This window comes from Hippocampus bargibanti, linkage group LG15, assembly GCF_051943395.1.
Source record: "Hippocampus bargibanti isolate YZ-2025 linkage group LG15, ASM5194339v1, whole genome shotgun sequence".
In the NCBI taxonomy this organism is placed as follows: Eukaryota; Metazoa; Chordata; class Actinopteri; order Syngnathiformes; family Syngnathidae; genus Hippocampus; species Hippocampus bargibanti.
In genome coordinates this window covers 8,201,055-8,221,528 of record NC_142748.1, presented here as the reverse complement: position 1 = coordinate 8,221,528, position 20,474 = coordinate 8,201,055, and the positions used below count along the sequence as shown (strand labels likewise).

General features: G+C 49.3%; 5 protein-coding genes across 5 annotated transcripts; 3 read left to right on the top strand and 2 right to left on the bottom strand.

The window, feature by feature from the left end:
* The first annotated feature begins 37 nt into the window (after nt 1-37).
* On the top strand, nt 38-917 carry LOC148887541 (uncharacterized). Its single transcript, XM_089015193.1, has 3 exons — nt 38-189; nt 244-353; nt 454-917. The coding sequence occupies exons 1-3, from the start codon at nt 46-48 to the stop codon at nt 878-880; spliced, it is 681 nt and encodes a 226-aa protein (XP_088871319.1). The 5' UTR covers nt 38-45; the 3' UTR covers nt 881-917.
* Nucleotides 918-2,147: 1,230 nt separating this feature from the next.
* On the top strand, nt 2,148-3,986 carry LOC148887540 (DELTA-sagatoxin-Srs1a-like). The gene is made up of 3 exons (XM_089015194.1): nt 2,148-2,165; nt 2,350-2,472; nt 3,492-3,986. The coding sequence occupies exons 2-3, from the start codon at nt 2,372-2,374 to the stop codon at nt 3,916-3,918; spliced, it is 528 nt and encodes a 175-aa protein (XP_088871320.1). The 5' UTR covers nt 2,148-2,165; nt 2,350-2,371; the 3' UTR covers nt 3,919-3,986.
* A 1,851-nt stretch (nt 3,987-5,837) lies between these two features.
* On the top strand, nt 5,838-7,393 carry LOC148887539 (C-X-C chemokine receptor type 1-like). The gene is made up of 2 exons (XM_089015375.1): nt 5,838-5,966; nt 6,038-7,393. Exon 2 carries the CDS (start codon nt 6,040-6,042, stop codon nt 7,123-7,125), a length of 1,086 nt encoding a protein of 361 aa, XP_088871501.1. The 5' UTR covers nt 5,838-5,966; nt 6,038-6,039; the 3' UTR covers nt 7,126-7,393.
* Nucleotides 7,394-7,555: 162 nt separating this feature from the next.
* LOC148887538 (receptor activity-modifying protein 1-like) lies at nt 7,556-9,196 on the bottom strand. The gene is made up of 6 exons (XM_089015797.1): nt 9,026-9,196; nt 8,900-8,953; nt 8,778-8,831; nt 8,528-8,629; nt 8,277-8,433; nt 7,556-8,179 (listed from the first exon to the last, which is right to left on the bottom strand). Exons 1-6 carry the CDS (start codon nt 9,060-9,062, stop codon nt 7,903-7,905), a joined length of 681 nt encoding a protein of 226 aa, XP_088871923.1. The 5' UTR covers nt 9,063-9,196; the 3' UTR covers nt 7,556-7,902.
* A 435-nt stretch (nt 9,197-9,631) lies between these two features.
* LOC148887537 (SRC kinase signaling inhibitor 1-like) lies at nt 9,632-20,381 on the bottom strand. The gene is given in 18 exon segments (XM_089015796.1): nt 9,632-11,549; nt 11,628-11,878; nt 12,495-12,768; nt 12,838-12,994; nt 13,075-13,222; nt 13,469-13,618; nt 13,621-13,837; nt 13,957-14,120; nt 14,263-14,286; nt 14,471-14,511; nt 14,778-14,867; nt 14,933-15,711; nt 15,825-16,002; nt 16,119-16,248; nt 16,354-16,543; nt 17,330-17,356; nt 18,430-18,635; nt 20,203-20,381. Coding segments are annotated over 18 exon segments (3,186 nt in total). The 5' UTR covers nt 20,225-20,381; the 3' UTR covers nt 9,632-11,411.
* Nucleotides 20,382-20,474: the final 93 nt, after the last annotated feature.

Sequence of the window (20,474 nt, the reverse complement as noted above, 5' to 3'; positions counted from 1 at the left end):
GACGTCGACTTGAAATGCACCATGAAGAAAACTGGTCGGACCTGCATGCACACGTACGATGTTTGTCACCTTTTTTCCGGTTGGCCGAGGCGTGTCTGGATAGTCACCTCAAAGAACGGCAGACAGCTTCGACAGATTGTCGTACGCGTTGGGTGGAACTCACGTCGCCTTTTCCAGCCGCTGATCAAAGTGAGTAAAATGTCACATTTTTGATGCTAACGATGCTAACGATGACGACTTTAGGTCACCATGCCCGAGACGGCCGAGTCGCACGCCTTCCACATTCCCACCAACCGCAACTGCACCATCGAGGTGCTGAACCTCACCTCAGGGATCTGCCTCGCTAACCCCAAGTAAGTACGATGCGGCGCACCCTGTGATCAAATCTTTTGGCGACAGATTCTCACGCGGGTGTTAGCGTTAAATTGACATTTCTGGCGCGCTATCGCGCAGGGTGTACTTGGACAGCGGCTTCCCTTACAGCCCGCCGCAGCCCACCGTGCGCGTGGGTCGCGGCGAGGTGTGCTCCTTCACAAAAGACGACAACACGGCCTCGGGCGCCGTGGGCGTGCTCACCTACGAGATCTTCCACATGGGCAATAGTCGCTGCGACGAGATCGTGGCCGTGATGTTCTCCGTGCCTTTCGATTACAACTTCTACAAGAACTGGATCGCCATCGGCGTCTTCCCCAAGGACACGCCCACCGACGAGAAGCTCTACAAGAGCATGTACAACGACAAGGGAAGCTTCGCGCGCTACAAGGCCGACGGCGGCGGCGTCGAGTACGAAGGCCGCCACGTGGAACTGGCCGCCACCATGTCCGACGAAGGTCACGCCATCATCAAGTTGGAGATCCACGACAAGGACAATTTACCGTAATGCCATCAATAAAAGCTGCGCCTCGCGCCTCAACCTACGTTGGACGTTTTCTATTTGTCACGCACCCAAAAAAAAAAAAAAAAAAAAACGTGAACGTGCTTTCGCAAATACACAACACAGAAACAATGCTGAAAACGTCTCAAAGAGGCAATTGACACACAAAACACAAGCTAACACGGATCAATAAACACGTCATGACGCAACTCCTAAACACACACACACATGCATACACATGCGCAACAAACACACGCAATAGCATCAAAGACGCAACCAACATGCTATGCTATCTATTTGCTATCCATTTGTTATCTAGTTGCTATCTATTAGTTATCTGGCTAGCTAGATAGCTATGTAGCTGGATATTTATGAGCTATATATTTGCGATCTATATTACTAGCTATCTAGCTAGCTATTAGCTATCTAACGATCTATCTATTAGTTATCTATTAGCTAGCTAGCTTAAATTACTATCTATTTGAGTTATTCCAGGTTGAGTGAACGCTGGCGCATGTGGCACACTGTAAAGTGACCTTGAGAGTTTTGAAAGGCGCTTATAAATGAAATAGATTATGATGATTATTATTATATGTTTATCTAGCTAGTTAGCTAACTGTCTAGCTGGTTATCTATTAGCTATCTGTTAGCTTGCTAGCTAGCTTTCGATCTATTTGAATCACTTCTGGGTTGAGTGAACGCCGGCGCTTGTGGCTGCCGCTGCTCACCCGAGGAAAAACTTGTGTGACTGTAAAGTGACCTTGAGAGTTTTTTAAAGGCGCTTATAAATGAAATGTATTATTATTATTATTATTATTATTATTATTATTAACACGAAAGAGGCACACGTTAGCGCATCAGTCACCCGCCATAACTTCCTTGTCACTCAAAACAAAGCAATAAAAACAAACGACATGATGCGAGGAGTGGACGCGCTTGACAGGCAGTCATCATGGCAGAATGTCATCCGAGCGGGACGGACGCACCCCTCGGGTGGGACAAACCGGGCGAGTCGGGTCAAAAATGTCCCCCATCCGGTTGCATCGGACTCGACCTCGCCGATATGTTCCCAAGGTGCGGCGCTAACAGGGAATGCTAACCCAACCGGCAAAACCGCCATAAACAAAAGCTTGTTTGTGTCTTGGTAGCGCTACGACATTTGGCCTGACCGCGCCCTACCGATGGGCGGAGTCAAAACGGCCCCGCCGGCGGCGACGGAGAAGGTAGCGGAGGCGGCGAGCGTCTGCTTGGCAGTTCCTGAGCCAGCTAGCACCCGCGCCGTCTTCTTCAGGTAAGTGGTTTTGTCAAAAAATGTTCTGGATGGTCTTGATTTGGGACGTCAATCAGGGTCCGCAGGCACTTTGTTTTTCCGTTGCTTCCTTGTTCCGTGAGAAGGACAAAAATAAAGACATAAAAATTCACCTGAGTGGACGTGATTTAATAATTGCGCTTGGTTCGCCGCCATTTTTGTCCAGAAGTCTCCATTAGCATCCATCCATGGAATCAGCCGAGGCATTGTCGGCCAACCAGGAGAGCCGCAGAAACGTCACCATCGAGATAAGCAATCTGACCCAGGACTGCATCCTCACCAAGCCCAGGTAAGACTCGTGTAGACCTTTTCACGCATGTCAAGAGACATCGGGACTTTTAACTCATTGAAAAAAAAAGAGTTCATTCCTGAGTTATAAGAGTCTGGAGTTATCTGAGCTTGAAATGGGGGCGGATGTACCAAATACAATGCAATACATACATATTGGTTTATATAGCACTTTAACAACAGCTAATAGGGAAAATAGGGGAAATGCTGCCCCCTTGTGGAAAAGAAACAACATTGCCATAGCCCATAGATAGCGCTTTATAATAATAATAATAATAATAATAATAATAATAATAATAATAACAGTCACCAGTATAAGTTTTTTCTATGAGTGAGCAGCAGCCACACGCGCCAGCGTTCACTCAACCTGGAAGTAACTAAAATAGATAGAAAGCTAGCTAGAAACATCGACGCCCAAAAATCGAATTAGGGTGAGTGAAATCGGGCCTACTCACTAGCTTGCTATCTATTAGCCGGTTAGTTAGTTGGCTAGCTAGCTATTTGAATCAAGAAACATATTAGCTAGCTGGCTATATTTTAGCTAGTTAGCTTTCTATCTTTTTGAACTACTTTCGGGTTGAGTGAACGCTGGCGCGTGTGGCCGCCGCTGCTCACCCACAGGAATTATAAATGAAATGCATTATTATTATTACAATAATAATAATAATTATTATTATTGGTATTATTATTATTTATATTATTATTATTATTATTTGTTTTTCTTGTTTGGGTGCCTAGCTTGCTACCTAGCTGGCTATCTATTTGCTGTCTATGAGCTATATATCTGGCTCGCTGGCTATCTCGCTAGCTATCTATCTATTAAATATGTCTCTAGCTAGCTATTAGCCATCTAGCTAGCTTTCGATCTATTTGAGTTGAGTGAACACCGGAGCGTGTGGCTGCCGCTGCTCACCCACAGAAAAACTTATCCTGTGACTGTAAATTTTTGAAAGCCGCTTATAAATGACATGTATTATTATTATTATTATGATTATTATTAACGTTCTTACGTCTTCCCAGGGTGTACATTGACAAAGGCGACTGCCACAGCCCCCCGCAGCCCACCGTGCGGCCCATGCGCACCGAAGTGTGCAACTTCAACAAGACGGACGCCTCCGCCGGCGGCGCGGTTGGCGTGCTGACCTATGAATTGCACAGTCGCAATAACCCCTCCGCCAAACTGGCCATCATGTTCTCCGTGCCTCACACCTACACCATATACAAGAACTGGATGGCTGTGGGCGTATTCCCCATGAACCGCGAAACCAACAAAGATCTCTACAAGGAGATGTATGAGAAGAAGGACCCAGAGGGCTTCGTGCGCCAGCAGGCCAACGGCAATATCTTGACCTGCGCGACCACTCATATGGACGTCAAGGCCTCCATGTCGCCATTGGGCAAAGCCATTATGAAGGTTGAGCTCTGGGGGAAGCAGTTCAGCAAATGAAGGCCGACGCCGCAAACGCACGTGGGCAGCATTGTCAAAAGGTCAATTAAAACAAAAAAAAAACTGTTGTTTTGTCTTGTTTTTTTTTTCTATAGTTCAAAACGTTAAACACACACATACAAATGTACACACAAAATGGAGTATGTGCTAGCTAAACTGACCTTTTTTCGGGAAATTAACTTTGGCCTAGACACAAACAAACAACATAACATGGCTATCTACTTCTTGCGGGCTATCTAGCTGGCTATCTAGCGAGCTATCTGGCTTGCTATCTAGCTAGCTATCTATTAGTTATCTAGCTATTGGCTTTTCTGGCTGGCTAACTTTTAGCTAGCTAGCTAGCTTTCTATCTATTTCGAGCTAATGCTGGCGCGTGTGGCTGCCACTGCTCACCCACAGAAAAAAAAATCATCCTGTGACTATAAAGTGACCTTGAGAGTTTTGAAAGGCGCTTAGAAATGAAATGTATTATTATTATTATTATTACGTATTATTATTATTATTATTATTATTATTATTATTATTATTATTATTATTATTACTATCCTTATTACTATCATTATATATATAGTATATATTACTTTTACTGTTACTGTTACTGATATTATATTATATTATATTATATTATATTATATTATATTATATTATATTATATTATATTAACATGCGTCCAGTTGGTCTTTGTTGCCGTCTTGTGGACATTTGCGGAACTGCAGCAATACCATTTTGTCTCGATCTATCGAAAATTTAAACAAACAAACAAACAAACAAACAAATAACATGTCATTCATGGGGCTTTTTATTAAAATTTTCGTATTTTGTTTTCAAATACACACGACAAACAATCCGGATGTAAGAAGATGCCCCATCACAGTCTTTTTATCCTAGTCATAAAACGTCGATTGATACTGTGACACACAGAAGTACTTTCGCTAATAAAATAAGGACAAAATTATCGGATTCTTGATACTTTTAATTCCCAAAGTCTCCATTTCAGCTTTGCTGTCAAAAGGGAACATTCAATAAATGTAAAAATAGCAAAGACTGTGTTTGGACTGTGTTTTCGACATAACGACGCTCGTTCATGCATTGCAGATATAATCATAAAATACGGATACATACATGCATTTTCAAATTAAACACTGTACGGCTTACACTGGACGTAAAAGTGTTGAATTTGCGAGGTATTGATGAATAGTGGATAAAAAAATAAAATAAAACCCCCTGTCGCGTGTGCAAGACGCCAAACACTAACTCAGAAAACAGTAAAGAAGCGCGTTCGTGATTCATTTGCACAAATTGTCTCCACGTTTAGAAGAGTTTGACTCGACTTACATGACGTATTTGTTGAAGTTTCGCTCGGCCTTGCGTCATCAAGAAACGCCAAAACGCCAACTGACTAGTGATGGGAATTTCGGCTCTTTTTAGAGAGCCGGTTCTTTTGGCTCGTCTCACTTAAAATAACTGCTTCTTTTGGCTCCAAAATCGCTCCAGAGTTTCTCTATTTTTGTTGTTGTTTAAATTAATTCACTACAAAAAAATTACAATACAGTATATAATTTTTTAATGTATTTGACTTTTTTATATTCCTGTGTATGTGTGTCTGTCTTCTACCACGGATTTTGACCAATCACGTGCGACTTTAACGGAAGGGGTTGCGGAATCGGCTCCTAATAGCGATTTCCTATTAAGAGCCTGCTCCAGTCGTTCATTTCAAAGAGACGGCTCTAAGAGCCGGCCCGCTCACGAACGACACATCACTCCGACTGACTGATGCCTTCAGGAACACCTCGGAAATGAGACAAAACTTGATGTACAGTACTTCATTTTGGGAATTGTAAAGCGAGCGAATGTGCTGCAGCGATCAGCGTGGAAACATACTGTACTCAGGTGGCCACGATGGTCACATGAAGGAAGTGGGCGTGTCATCAAAGAGGAAGCGCCAAGCTCAGTCGCAATAGGAAATTGCCAATGGCAGGGTACCACTTTTCGGGTATCTAACTGTTATGCTCTCCTTTTGTCTTTTTCTGGAGGGGACCCATCATCAGGTGAGTTTTTCTATCGGACTTTTTTTTAATGTGTGAAATATGGTCTTGAACTCAACGCCATCTTTTCGCAGCCATGTCCATCATCATCCCCTTCGATTACGGCGATTATTCAGACATACTGAACGACACGCATGGCCCCCGGCCCAACGTTTCGGTGTTCGTGGTGGACCCGGACACGCTTTCGTGCGAAGTGCGACCGCCGGATTGGGCGTTAGCGGCGGCACTCAGCGCGCTCCTGGCCGTCATCTTCCTGCTGGCCGTCCCCGGGAACCTCCTGGTGGGGCTGGTGATCGCGCGGGGTCGGCGGTCATTGACGCCGTCCGACGTGTACCTGTTGCACCTGACAGTTGCGGATGGCCTCATGGCGCTGACCGTCCCCTTTTGGGCAGCGGCGCTGACCCGCGGATGGATCTTCGGCGACGGCATGTGCAAAACACTCAGCCTGATCTTCGAGGCTAACTTCTACACTAGCGTTCTGTTCCTGGCGTGCATTAGCGTCGACCGCTACATGGTCATCGTGCACGCCGACCGCGGGCCGGGGCGGCCGCAGAGGCGGTGCAGCCGGCTGGTGTGCGGCGGCGTGTGGGCCTTGGGGACCGCCCTGGCGCTGCCGGCGCTCTTCAACGAGGCGGTGCGGCCGGACCCGGACTCGGACAGGAAGACGTGCACGGAAAGCTTCGATGTGGGCAGCGCCCCCGTGTGGCGGGTGGCCACGCGGGCCCTGCGTCACATTTTGGGCTTCCTGCTCCCGCTGGGGGTGATGCTGGCGTGCTACGGGGTGACGGTGGCCCGGCTACTGCGTACTCGCGGTTTCCACAAGCACCGCGCCATGCGGGTCATCACGGCGGTCGTTGTGGCCTTCCTGCTGTGCTGGATGCCGTACCACCTGGCCATGATGGCCGACACGCTCATGAGGGCCGACCTGGTCGTCTTCGATTGCGCAGCGCGGCGTTCGGTCAGCGCGGCGCTGGTTCTGAGTAACGGCGTGGCGCTGCTGCACAGCGGGATCAACCCGCTGCTCTACGCCTTCGTGGGGGAGAAGTTCCGTCGAAATGCCAAAGCGCTTCTTTGCAGGAAAGCCCGACAGGAGCGCACGACGGGGTCAAAGTTCAGCAGGTCCACATCGCAGACGTCCGATGGGCAAGGCGCCGTTTCGTGAAAGACTCCCCCGCATGCTGATGACCATCCGGGCCTTTTTGTCGGCTCATGTCGGGTAAACGAATGAAATGATCAATGGAATAAAAATTGGGAAAAAGACATCTTGAAAATCATTCACTCGATCCCAAATCGGAAATCGATCGGAGTACATCAGTCCAAAAATAAAAAGCTCACAATACCCAAAAACAACATTGAAAAATCTTGAATACCCCCCAAAATGGTGACACCCCAAAATAAACAAATAAAAAGTGTATTGCTCTCCTTGAGTGCCCCCAATTTCAATTTAGCAGGAAGCCTAACTCCTCTTGAAAAATAAACTGAGTCAGAATGTAGCTGACAAAGCTCCTATTTATTCAGCAAATTTCCATTTGCTAATGTTAACCGAGGTTAACATTAGCTTGACAGCATTGAAAAACATGGCAACTCAACGAGTCGATAGCATCATCAAATTACTCTAAGAACAGAATCATTTTCACAAAATACATAACAAATCTGAGTCTTCTCTTAATATCTATACATAAACTTACGGACGGTGATATCGAAGGCGTGACAAAAAAGTGCCGATAGATGAAAATTGTGACATATTTACTAACAAAGAACCGAACAAAATGGCGATATGTTAACTTCCTGTCGAAACATCCTGTCTAAAGTGGCCTTCAAAATAAGAGTTCCCAATCTAACATGCAATACTGTACAATTGACCTTAATCAGTTAAGGGGCAGAACAAAAATTGATTCCTGAAAAATAAAACACATTATTTTTTTCATAGCCCGTGACGTCATTTTGCTAATCGTTCTGCATTTGGTTCAATGCGGCCGCTCCACCGGGCGACGACGTACACCAGCAACGGGACGAGGGCAACGGGCGCCAGCGTGAGGCCCAAGACCAGTTGATGGGGGGCGTCCTCCATGTAGCCCTCTTGCGCCTGCGGAGCGCAGGGGGCGAAATAGACCGAGTGGAGGCGCAGGAAGGCCGAGTGTGTGACGACGTTGGGGTAGTAGCAACCACAAAAGTGGGACAACCTCTCCAGGCAGAGAGTCAGCTGGTTGTAGGCACTGCGGGAGACAACCTCCATGTCATACGGTCACGCTCCATGACCCCGGAGTCGGGAAGGACTCCATTTTGGGGTTTTAGGGGGGTGCCTCTTCTTACCTGATGACGTTGTCGAGCACGCAACGCGCATCCGCCTCCAATGTCGTCATCTGCTGCTCGAACGGCGAAGCGCAAAAGGTCACGCTTAACTCGGCTAGGGCGTCGTCGCGGCAACCGTCGGCAAGTGGGTCCAATTCCTCAACTTCCTGAAATCTCTCTATGTGCACATTGATACAAACAAACAAATACACACATGCACACGAAAACATATACAGATAAGCACTTTTTTTGGGGGTGATAAAATGACTGACCGTCATCTTCAGTGATAACGTTTTCCTGCTCAAGTTCATCCAGGACTCGAATCATCCCGTCCTCTGATAGGTTCCCGTTTGCCTTTCCCACCAGTGGCGAATCTGCAGACCCCCAAACACACAAGTCCAACAAAATATAACTTCACTTCTCAAATCACTACTCAAAAATCACAATTCAGTCTAAAACCAAAAACAAAAACCATAGAGAACCCAAACTGTGACGACTTCATATTTATAATGAACGACTCACTCGTACTTGCGCGGTGCCAGTCGCCGAACGGTTCCATAAAGTTTTGGACGGTGCCTGGAAGGAGACATTGTCACCTGATGACATCATCAAGCAATCAAAAAGCAGAAGCGCAAGTTTTTTACTTTGCTCCAGGACACTTTTGTTAGTCTGCTGCAACGTGCGCACGGACAGCAGACCTGCGAAAACAACAAGTCAAAACGATGAAAACATCACCAAAATGGCTAAAAATGGCGCCCGGCCGCACTTACCCGCGACGATAACCACTCCAAGCAGCAACCGGGCCATCGAAACGGCAAATGAGAAAAAACGTAAAGCGGGCAGCGGAGAAATCGGTTTGTCCTATTCGGGAAGATCGCCAAGGGACTGTGAATGCATCCGGGGGGGAACGCCACAAGCCCTGCCCTCTCAACGCTAATGAAAACAACTAAAGTGTGTGTGTGACGGACAAAGTGGCGTCGATTTGGGTGAAGGGCGGCACCTCAATTCCTGTTGGCACTCAGGGACCCCCGAGAGCCACTTGAGGGATTTCCTCCCTAGTTAAGAGACCAAGGAAAACAGGAAGACACACATTGACTGAGTGCAGGATGCTAGCTCGAGGCTAATGGAAGAAGGAAGCGTCACGTTGGCCTCATGCTGAAAGACGACTTGGTCGGTTTGAGTTTACCCAATTCCACCGATAACAATCTGAGTCCATGAATTATCTCACATCTCCACGTAAATCCGCTTCAATTCCAAGATGCAGCAGTTCCACATACGCAGACGCTGCTTTCTTCTCATCACAGGGTTTCTCTTGCTGATGGCTGCCTACTCGGGCGCCATCTTGGACTTGTAGTTTCCAAATATCACGGCAACATTGTTATTTTTGTTTTGCTTTTATTGCCACTTTCACGACAATTTATAAAAACTCCGGATGACACACTCATGTCTTGACCACAGCGCGTTGACATTATTCGTTATTGTGTATATTATTATTACAAGTCATCAGCGTGCACGTCTAGAATTCGCATGCCACATGGGTGTTATTTTTATTTGTATTACAGGTAACATCCAATTTACGACCAAGTTCCGTTTCGACCAAACGGTCGTAAGTCCAAATGGTCGTAAGTCGAAATCCATTGTTGCCGGCCTGCTAAAGCGTTGCGGTGCCAGGCGTAGAATTAAAATGTTAATAAGTAGGATCCAGAGGTCATGGTCGTAAGTCGAGCTGGTCGTAAGTCGGATGTTACCTGTATTATTATTATTTTTCCCTTCTAATTTGGGATGATGGATAACATCAAGTCCATGGAAGCTACAAGATGGTCAATGGGACTATTATCTGAAAATGGCCGAAAGAGCTCAATGGTGGTTCGAAAAAATAAAACATCTCTAAATCATAAAAAATAATAATTTGCACCGTCGATGTGTTACGTACGTATAAAAATAGAAAACAAGTAGAAAACATAGATGGCATTTGTCTTTTTTTTTTTGTACATCTTCAGAGGACGACAACATCGACACGTTCTAAAGTCTAAATCAACACCGTCACCATCGCCTGTGATCTCATCAGGCGGGACGGACACGAGGGGTTGAGGTTAAAGGTCGCCGGGTCATCATCGGCCAACACTTGGGCTGATCATGTGACTACAGATGAACGTCATGCAAATGATTTTTGTTGTCCGAGCTGATCCCCGTGGAAAATACGGCCCAAAATGATCCATTTGTGCTTAGCGGGATGCTAGGTATGCATTTTCTTTACATTGGAAGAATATGACAGAATATTAACCCATTCACTTCCAGGGTTATTGTCATTGTCACTTGAATTCCAGAACCCACAGAATATTGACTTATAATACAACATAAACATTCAGTACAGCGTTAGAAACTTCAGATTTTCTTATTTCATCAGAAAAAATGTTAATTCCTAAGTTATATGGGTCTGGAGTTATCTGAGCTTCAAATGGGGGCGGATGTTAAAAAATACAATGCATATTTTATATGGCGCTTTAAGAATAGCATCCGCTGGAACAAAGTGCTAACATGTTAAATAGGGAAAATCTGCCCCCTTGTGGAAGGGAAAAAACATTGCCAGAGGTCTGGCCAGTGCTTTATCAGCATCCAAGCATGAAAGACCATAACCGGAACAAATTCAGGAATGGCACTCAATGTCACATTTTCAATTCCCGAATCAATTCTTGAATGGCAGTGAATGACTTCGAGATAATGATGTAGAATTGAAATGTGCCATAAACAAAACTGGTTGGAGTTAATTGCTAATGGGTCTGGAGTTATCTGAGCTTGAACTGGGGGCAGATGCACAAAATGCAATACATACATATTGGCTTATATAGCGCTTTAACAACAGCGGAAGCTACAAAAAAGCGCTAACATGGACAAAAAGCTTGTGGAAGGGAAAAAAACAATGTGGGAGGCCTGACCAGCGCTTTATCAGCACCCTAGCAAAGAAAAAACAAAACAAAAAAAAAAACAAATTCTACATTATATTTTCAATTCCCGAATAAATTCAGGGATGGCAGTGAATGAGTTAAGAAGAAAATTATTGCACGTTACCCATGAAGCTAATTCGCGGACGGAAAAGGAGCCATTTTGCTTGCAGAAGGCCAAGATGAAAATCAGCGAAGGCCCCCCGTCGGCCTTCTAGAAGTGGAATACTTGCTGCTGGCCTCCTGTCAGCGCTTGCACTTCCTCTTTGGACTTGCGCCCGCCTTGTTCCAGATGTTTGAGACGGGCCGCCACCGTTGGACCTTTGACGGACGCCGGTAAACCGCTCAGCATCTGGAGGAGAGCGGTAGTGCGGGGAGGGGCTGACTGAACCGGACGCATCAAGAACAAACGACGGCGGCCGAACGCTACCTCCTTCTTCTCGACACCGTCGCCATCGTCACGAAGGCCCGGCGGCGTGGAGGCGGGACGGGGTGCGTCCGGGTGAGGGGTGCGCCTCAGCTTGACCAGCGTCACGGGCAGCTCGCCGTCGTCCGTCTTGTTGTTGCCGTCGGCGATGAGGTTGGCGACTAGCGCCGACGGGAAGCTTCGGCGAGGGGGAGGCGGCGGGGGCGGAGACTTGGACGGCTTGTCGGCGCGGCATCGGGACACACCTGCGTCCGCTGGGGACAAACGGGTGGATACACGGTCAACGTGCATCCATGATAATACCTTCGCTCACACTGTCCCCTGCTAGCTGCTTTTCATTCATCCAAATCAACACACGTTTTTTTTTGTGTCCTCTTTGGCTTGATACTAGCCTGTGGTGGGCTATTTTACGTTGTATACTTGAGCTATCTAGCTATCTAGCTAGATATCTAGCTGGTTACCTCGCTAGCTATCTATTAGCTATCCAGATAGCTAGCTACTTCTCGAGGTAGCTATCTATTAGTTATCTATTAGCTAACTAATCTTGCTTTCTAGCTGCTAGCTATCTAGCTAGCTACCTAACTAGCTATCTATTTGCTATTTATATACTATCTATTAGCCATCTAGCTAGATAGCTATCTATTAGTTATCTATTAGCCAGCTAGCTAACTTTCGATCTATTTGAGTTATTCCAGGTTGAGTGAACGCTGGCGCATGTGGCTGCCGCTTTCACCTGCAGAAAAACGTATCCTGTGACTGTGAAGTGACCTTGAGAGTTTTGAAAGGCGCTTATAATTGAAATGCATTATTATTATTAACGTGCATCCGTATGTCCTGATTTGGCGGCCATTTGCATTTTTTTTTGCTCACCTGATACTCGTTGGGAGGCGGAGCCTTCCATGCTGTTGAGCTTCTGCGCCGCCAGCTGGACTTTGCCCGGCAGTGGCGGCGACTCGCCAGGCGCGGGGGCGGCCATCAGCGGTTTGGGGGGCACGGCGGGTTTGGTGACGGTCTTGGCGGCCAAGTCCAGGTCCGGGATGGCCTTCAGCAGCTCGGCCTGCGTCTCCTCCAGGAGTCGGTTGATGTCCTGAGCGCTAAATTGCGTCAGGCTGGCTCGCTTCTCCGCCCAGTCGCGCTCCGCCGCCTGACACGCATTCGGGTCTTCGTCATGACCCTGCTGCTGACAGACCCCCGGTTTCCTGCGCCGACTCACCAGAGTGACATCAGCGGACACGTGCACGTTGAGGGTCTTCTCGGTCGTAACACGACTTTGGGAGCTCGGCGGAGGCGTCTTGTCCGCCATCTTGCCGTCGGGTGCATTCGTCTGCGATCGCTCAACCACCTCCTCCTGCTCCTTCTCGCTGGTCTTCCTGACAGGTGGAGGAGAGAGCATGTCAAGTGGTGGTCCGGGGGGGGGGGGGCAGGGGGGTCAGCGTGCAGTCGCGCTTACCTTCGAAGTGTGCTGAGTGTGTCGCGGATGTTGTTGCAGCGCTGGAGCAGGGCCTCCAGACGATGAGGTTCTTCCTTGAGGAACTTCACCGCCTCCACTTCCACGCGCAGCACCACACGCATCTTGCTCTGGAGGCCTGGGAACTGGCCTGGTGTGGATGAAAAAGCGGAAGAGGAGAAGGAAGATGAGTAGAAAGAGGAGGAGGAGGCGAAGGAGGAAGAAGTAGGAGAGAAGAAGGAGGAAGAGGAAGTAGGATGAAGAGGAAGAGGGCAAGGAGAACAAAAATTAGGGCATAAACAAGAGCATTTGAAAGAGGCAGTAAAAAATGGGGAGGAGCCAGTTCTCTAGTTAATAGCGAGTACTGAAGAAATCCCCCTTGTACTCGAGTACTCACTCTTGAGGCTGCCGAGCGTGTCAGCCAAGTTTTGAAGTTCTTGCGTCTTCTGCCGCAGGTCCTGTTGGCTCACGCCGTGCGACTTCTTCTCAAGGTCCTCCACCCACCGCTCCAAGTCGCTGGCGTGCAGCGGGGCCAAAAGGTCAACATCACAAAGTGCAAGCGGGGTAAAGCAGGGAGGAGGTGCACTGACTGCAGCTGGTGCACGAGCATCTCCTCCTGGTTGAGGTACTTGAGGCGTTCCTCCTCCACCAGGAGGCGCTGGCGCTGGAGGGGATCCTCTTGGGTGCGCGCCGCATCCTGCATCAGGACCCGAAGCTCCGCCTCCGTTTGTCTCAGTAGCGCCACCATGCAATCCTGATTCTCTAGCTGAACACATTCACGCAGGCGGTCCATTTTAGGTGGAAAACGAGCGCACACACACACAAACACACATACGCAAACACACATACGCAAACACACTTTCACACACAATCGTGCGCATGCACCTGCGTGTCGCGCAGCTGTGAGAGTTGCGTACGCAGCGCATTGGTGCTGTGCTGTAGACCCAGCAGGTGGCGCTGCATCTGGACGCGGGACACGGTCAGCGCCTGGTTGGCGTCAACGACCACGGGTGGTGCCATCAGCGCCAGAGGGCCGGACGGCGTAACGGCTAGGAAAAATCAGCGTAGTTTGAGAAAAACAACACGGGTGTGCAGACTTTTGCATGATCGCATCATTCGCGTGTACGCAGACTCGACTTTGTATGCACATGCGCACCATCACAAGCTCGCCAAATGAGAGTTGACATGTACCTTTCTTGACTTTTGCAGGTCCAGCTAGAACAAGAAGCATGAGCAGCGGTTACATGCTAGCAGAGGTTAGCGGAGATGGTGTGGGTGTGTGTGGGTAGGGTGTGAGACATGTTAGCTTTTGCAAGCTGGCAATGAGAAATTAGCGCTAACAAGCTGGCACGTGGAAGCTCGACAGCCGCATGCGAGAAGTTTCGATCGGGTTACTTACGATCTGTTCCTGAGCCGTCACTGGCGGACTCCATTTGGTCCCTTTGAGAAAGCAAAAATGGAAAGGAGATAAGGATGTCATTATGGAAGGACCAGAGAGAAGAAAAGTCCAAGATAGGAACGGATACGGATTGTTTTGCAGTATTAATCGGCATTCATCAAAGAGGAGACTCTGGTGAGCAGTGGCGCCTTTTCGGCAGGACGAATATGCCAGCACTGTTTTTTATTCGGGAGGAATGTCAGCTGCTATGAAATGAGTAGTAAATACGCAAAAAGATATACACAACAAGGAAGAAAGGAGGTCTTACGGGCTGTGGTCTTCGGGTGCTCTGCTGAGGACTCGCTGCAGAAGACCTGTCAGGCTGGCGATCTGCTTCTCCATTACCTCCATGCGCTCCCTTCACACCCGGTGCACAATCATCAATAAGCTCGTCGCCTCCTTCACCCTCTTCAAATATCTCACCTGGTTTCTGTCTCATCTGCTCTGTCTCCTCCCCCCGCCGCCGTCAACAGGCACAGCTGTTCCGAGGTCAACCCCCGACCCCTCGGACTGTCGCCGCCCACGGATGACATCAGAGAGTCTCGCCGCCGCTCACCCCGAGAAGGAGAACCCCGGGAAGGCAACGTGCTGGCGTAGACGTCTCGCGGCTCGGGAATCTTCTGCGGCGAGGAGAGCGACGGCCCGCGTAGGCCCACTGCCAACATGGATGCCGCGTAGGTGTCGTTGTAAAGGGCGCCGCCCCCTCTGTAGAGGCCGCCACCCTCCATCAGGGAACACACCGCCCCACCAGCTCCTCGCCGGTATAAGGACCCATACGGGTCACTACGGCCGGTGAGCGGCGAGTGTGACGCCCCTCCAAGGCCATAACGGGCATCCACGCCCAGGGAGTAGGGGTCGGCGTAGATGCCGCCGCCCCCGCCGCGTTCGTCCGCCCGCAAAAGCACCACGCCGCGGGCCCCGTCGTCATCCGGCCTCACGTCGCGTCGTTCCAGGATGGCGCTGGAGGAGGCGCCGAAAGCCGGCTGGGGCGGCGAGTGGTGTGGCAGCGACGCAACGTGGTTGTGGGGCAGCGCCGGCCCGGCGTACGAGGACGGACGGCCGCCACCGCTATAGAGGAGCCGGGCCCGCGACGGCGAACCCTGAGGTGGGGAGGACGAGGCGGAGCGATGCTGGGAGGACACGGATGACGCCACCAAACGCCGGCTGGGGGGCGAATCCTGGGGGGTGTACGCCATCTCGCGCTAGAAGGACCCGCAAAATAGCCTCTTAGACCGAATCCGACAATCGGATGGCGAGATGGAAAAAGGCAATCGTTGACGGGTGGTCCTCGGGAAGCGCTGTGCGGGATACCCACCCTGAGTTCTCCATTGGCGAACAGGTGCGAGTTCTGGCGCTGTCCCGGGTACGTCCCGTACACTGGCTCCTTGCAGTAGATTTTGATCACACAGCGGTCCCGAACGTCCCGCGGGTCCTCCAGCTCATAGAAGACATTCCGGCTCTCGTCCTTGATCAGCAGAGCCGTGCTGGGAGACCTAAAAACAGGTCAAACCAAAGGCCCGTCGTGATAAACATTCCTTGATCGACCTATTTTAACGACACGGACATCGATGGGTGGGACTGATCACCCCGACGGGATTTCGGAGTGTACCTGAGCGTGGCCATGCTGAGTCTCTGAGGGAACATGTGCACAATGAGCGCTCTCAGGGTATCCAGGCTGCTCAGTTCGTGCGTCAGGTGTACGCGGCGAGTCTCCTCGCCCAGCTGGAGGAACAGCATCCCTGCAGAAGGCGGTGGAGAGGAGAAGATAGCGGGACGCAAAAAGGGTTAGTACGGAGGAACGTGGACGAAAAGTGTGCAAAGGAAGCAGGGCGGTGACATCCGACCTGGCGCATGCAGCTTGGCCTGACCGCCGCCAGAGGATCGAGCCAGCGGGAGACTCTGGCGCAGTCGGTTCATGCGGCTGAAGGCCACGGGTAGGTCGCGATCCGACATCACGTCCAGATGCTCGGCCGACGACGGGGAATGTCCGCCGCCTCGCGTCGGGCTCAAGCCGCTGGGACGAGGTGTCCGACTCTGACGGATCCCACGACCACAAGCATTTTAGGGTTACTCGCCAATGGAGTCAATGCCGATGCATACAGTATATGGAACTGTCGCGGCTTGGAATTGAAGCGGATTTATGTGGGACAATCTCTTGCGTCAATGGATGATGCAGCTTCAATACAGTCTGCCTCACACTCGTGAGCCCCCGACTGGGGAATAGCGATTTATGAGCCGGCGCACTATCAGTCGGAGTGCAGCAGGACGCGTCCAAATCCTTTAGTCCTCGAGCCGGCTCAGTGGGACCGAGATGTCGAGTCGTTGGCTGATTAAAAAGTTCATCCTGACTCCCGAACGTGACTCGTTTCTGGAAGCGATCATCGTTGTTGCTGCATTTGAACGGGAACGTCCACCAGGCAACAAAATGGAGTCAAAATGGAAGGAAATCCTTTGCTCATTTCATGGTCACCCTGGCTGATATTCTTCCATCTCGCCTGCACACCCGTTACCATGACAACAGCAGTCATAGTGCCACATTGTCAAGCGGAGTGAAGGATTAGCGTAACTCACTTCGTGTCGAGTTATCAATTTGGTGTTCCCACGCTATGACGCACTTCATCTTTCATGCCACCAATTCCCTTCCATCATACCGTGGTCAAAAAGCATGTGAGCGTGTGATGCGGGGTCACCGTGGCAACAGAGGCCTCTGCCGGTGGGTCTTTGGGGGTTGGCACGGCGGGCGACAAATGGCATGAGGATGATGATGATTATGATGATGAAGACGAGGTACAATGGAGAGAGTGACAAAACGCTGCTGACCTTGAAGCTCCAGTAGTTAGCTTGTTGCTAAGAAATAAGAACGACAAAAGAACACAATGTCAACACTTAGCTCTTCGCTTAACTCAAGTCTACAACAATCGAACAGCTCCAACAAAGGATGCACTCGTGTTTTCAGTACTTAGTATCAGTGTGCAAAGAAATTGTATCGAACATATTCACCGCTTAAATCTGATCGTTTTGGCGTAGACACCAGGAAGTGACATCATTTACTTTCACACACAAACACACGTTTTTGCTACACGGTGGGGATGAGGTGTGTGAAGGATTTGCCCCGTGGGAACCCAATCAGGTTTAAGTCCCCACAATGTCGCAAAAAAGGAGAACACACAGATACACGTTTTTGCTACATGGTGGGGACAAGGTATGTGTGAAGGATTTGCCCTGTGGGAACCCAATCAGGTTTATGTTCCCACCGTGTAGAAAAACCAAGAAAACACACACACACACACATACGACACAAGCAGCCATCTTTGTACACACCCTTCCCCTCTTCTTCTGCGGCCAAACCCACGTGCACCCGCACATGCACGGGTTCTCCCGGCGCCAACATGCGCACCATACCGAGCTGCACATTTGCGGCGTGTCCACACACACCCACACACACAAATACATCATCAACGGGATGGCGGCGGCGCCGCAGAGAAGCATCCTTTCTCCCTAAGAGGACGAAAGATGAGCGGAGACGGTTACCGTGGATACTCAGTGTACCTCCCTCTCTCTCCACCATTTTCCCCGAGATGCCCGCTGTGGGTTTCCCACGCCGGAGTCCCTCCTTGTCGCTACGGCGGCGGCGGCGTTCTGCATCCTGCTCACCCCCCCCCCCCTACCCCCCCTACAGACACACTCCTCACCCCTTCTCCATGCCCTCCCCTTCCTATTGCATCTCAGCTTACCGCCAATCACCTCACGCCAACACGCCTACACGTCATGCCAAACGGGTAACGACGATCGCGTTACGCCAATCACACCGACATGTAACGCCAAACATGTAACAACAAGAAGATAACGTCAATCACGGCGACGTCGTAGCGTCACGTAGCATACTTAGTAACTAGCATGACAAAACACAACAGGCTTACCTGCCGTCCCCCTAGCGACATCTCGTTGTCGCCGTCGCTCCGCCGCTCGCCGTTGACCTGGCGGACGGCGTTCACGGCCTCCGCCGGTACGTCGCGGCGCCGATCCGGCGATGAAGACGCCGACCTCCATCGGGCCGGTGAGTGGGATTCCCGCGGGAATTCGGCATCACTGGCGGAAATCATGTGATTCCTTCTCTTTTCTTGACCTGCGTGTGAGGTAGGGAGGGGTCGTCAGAGGTCACGCGAGTCGGAAGCAGGGACTTCGACGTGTCGTTTTAGGGGCGTACCAAAGCGATTATTATTAATTTTTTAATTGATAGGCACCTATAAATGACATGTATTGTAATGAAATGAAACCCTAACCTTATTGTTATTATTATTAGTATTATTATTATTATATATCTATTAGCTATCTATTAGCTGGTTCGCTAGCTATCTAGCTAGCTATCGTTGAGCTGGCTATCTATCTAGCTAGCTAGGTAGCTATCTATTAGCGACTGTGACTGTAAAGTGACCTTGAGAGTTTTGAAAGTTGCTTATAAATGAAATGTATTATTATTATTATTATTATTATGACTATTAGCTAGCTTTCTATCTATTTGAGTTACTTCCGGGTTGAGTGAACGCTGGCGGCGGGTGGCCGTCGCTACTCACTTGCAGAAAAGCTGATCCTGTGACTGTGACTCACTCTGCATGGTCTGCTCACGGGTGTTGTTGGTGTGATGCTTTCGCAACTTTTTTGGGAGCATCTTTTCGGCGTTTCGGATTGGTCACTGAGCAGAGTGTAAAAATCGTTTGTCGAAATTGTTTGTCTCATCCATTGCTCTTGCTTGATTTCAATGTCTTCTATTGAGGTGACCTTAACTCATTCACTGCCAGATGATGTGCAAAAATGTGTCCACTCCAGTGCCAGGGTTATTGTCACTCGAATTCCAGGACCCACAGAATATGGAGTTTTAGGCTGACGTCGACATTCAAAGGCATCGTAAGTAACCTTAGACTCTATTCTTTCATCTAAAAAACATAGTTAATTCCTAAATCATATGGGTCTGGAGTTATATGTGATTGAAATGGGGGCAGCTGTCCAAATTACACTGCAATACATACATGATTTAGCGCTGAAGCTGGAACAAAGCGCTAACATGGAAAAAAATGGAAATGCTGGCAGAGGCCATGGCTAGTGCTTTATCAGCACCCAAGCATGAAAAAAAACAATTTGCAGCTGTACAAAATACAATAAATGCATATCGATTTATGTAGCGCTTTAACAACAGCTGCAAAAAAAAGCGTTAACATGGAAAAAAAGGGAAATAATGCCCCCTGGTGGAAAAGAAGAATTTCTAGAGGTCTGACCAACGCTGCATCAGCACTCAAGCATGAAAAAAAATGAACAAATTTGGGTAATGGCGCCCTACGTCCTATTTTCAATTCCCGAATCAATTCGTGAATGGCAGTGAATGAGTTAAAAACAGAAGCGGCGCTGTAAGAAGTCGGGTGTTTGTCTATTGCGGGTTTGCAGAGATGATCTAGATTCTAGAACCTTCTTACCCCCCAAAGATCCACCGCTGGTCCCAATGTACCAAAAAGTACTCCACTAGTAGTCCAAATAGTACAGATTTCTGCCTAAGGAGGATGCAGCAAAGGTTGGCTTTGCTTCTGTGTCGCAAAGGCCGCGACAGACGGCGGCGAGAGAGAACCGGGACAGAACCAGAACAGAACCGGGGAAAGTCCAAAGCGGCGGCAAAGTGAAGAATACCTGCGGCGGCTACATGCCTGGGAAGGACGAGTTGCCCATTCCGAGTGCGGGGGCGCCTTCTCCTTCTCCTCCACCTCCTCCTGTTCACGCCGCCGCCGCGCTCCTCATCATCTCGCCATCCCGGTGGCTCCGCTCGTGTGAGCCAGCGCGTCTGGGAAGATCGAGGACGTTGGATAAAGTCTTATTTTATGGATGCCACCCCCCCCCCCTTCCATTCCCACAGCCTCTTAAAGGGGCAACGCCACATCTGCAACAACTTTCATCTCAGCATCAGCCTCGTCCACAATAC

Bases quoted from the DNA above. Each gene is read 5' to 3' on its own strand.
- LOC148887541 (XM_089015193.1), top strand. From the start codon at position 46: ATGCACACGTACGATGTTTGTCACCTTTTTTCCGGTTGGCCGAGGCGT. The intron at 190-243 runs GTGAGTAAAATG...TGACGACTTTAG, and splicing joins TTTTCCAGCCGCTGATCAAA to GTCACCATGCCCGAGACGGC. The intron at 354-453 runs GTAAGTACGATG...GCTATCGCGCAG, and splicing joins ATCTGCCTCGCTAACCCCAA to GGTGTACTTGGACAGCGGCT.
- LOC148887540 (XM_089015194.1), top strand. From the start codon at position 2,372: ATGGAATCAGCCGAGGCATTGTCGGCCAACCAGGAGAGCCGCAGAAAC. The intron at 2,473-3,491 runs GTAAGACTCGTG...ACGTCTTCCCAG, and splicing joins TGCATCCTCACCAAGCCCAG to GGTGTACATTGACAAAGGCG.
- LOC148887539 (XM_089015375.1), top strand. From the start codon at position 6,040: ATGTCCATCATCATCCCCTTCGATTACGGCGATTATTCAGACATACTG.
- LOC148887538 (XM_089015797.1), bottom strand. From the start codon at position 9,062: ATGGCCCGGTTGCTGCTTGGAGTGGTTATCGTCGCGG. The intron at 8,832-8,899 runs GTAAAAAACTTG...GTCTCCTTCCAG, and splicing joins CAAAAGTGTCCTGGAGCAAA to GCACCGTCCAAAACTTTATG. The intron at 8,434-8,527 runs GTCAGTCATTTT...ATGTGCACATAG, and splicing joins CGTTATCACTGAAGATGACG to AGAGATTTCAGGAAGTTGAG.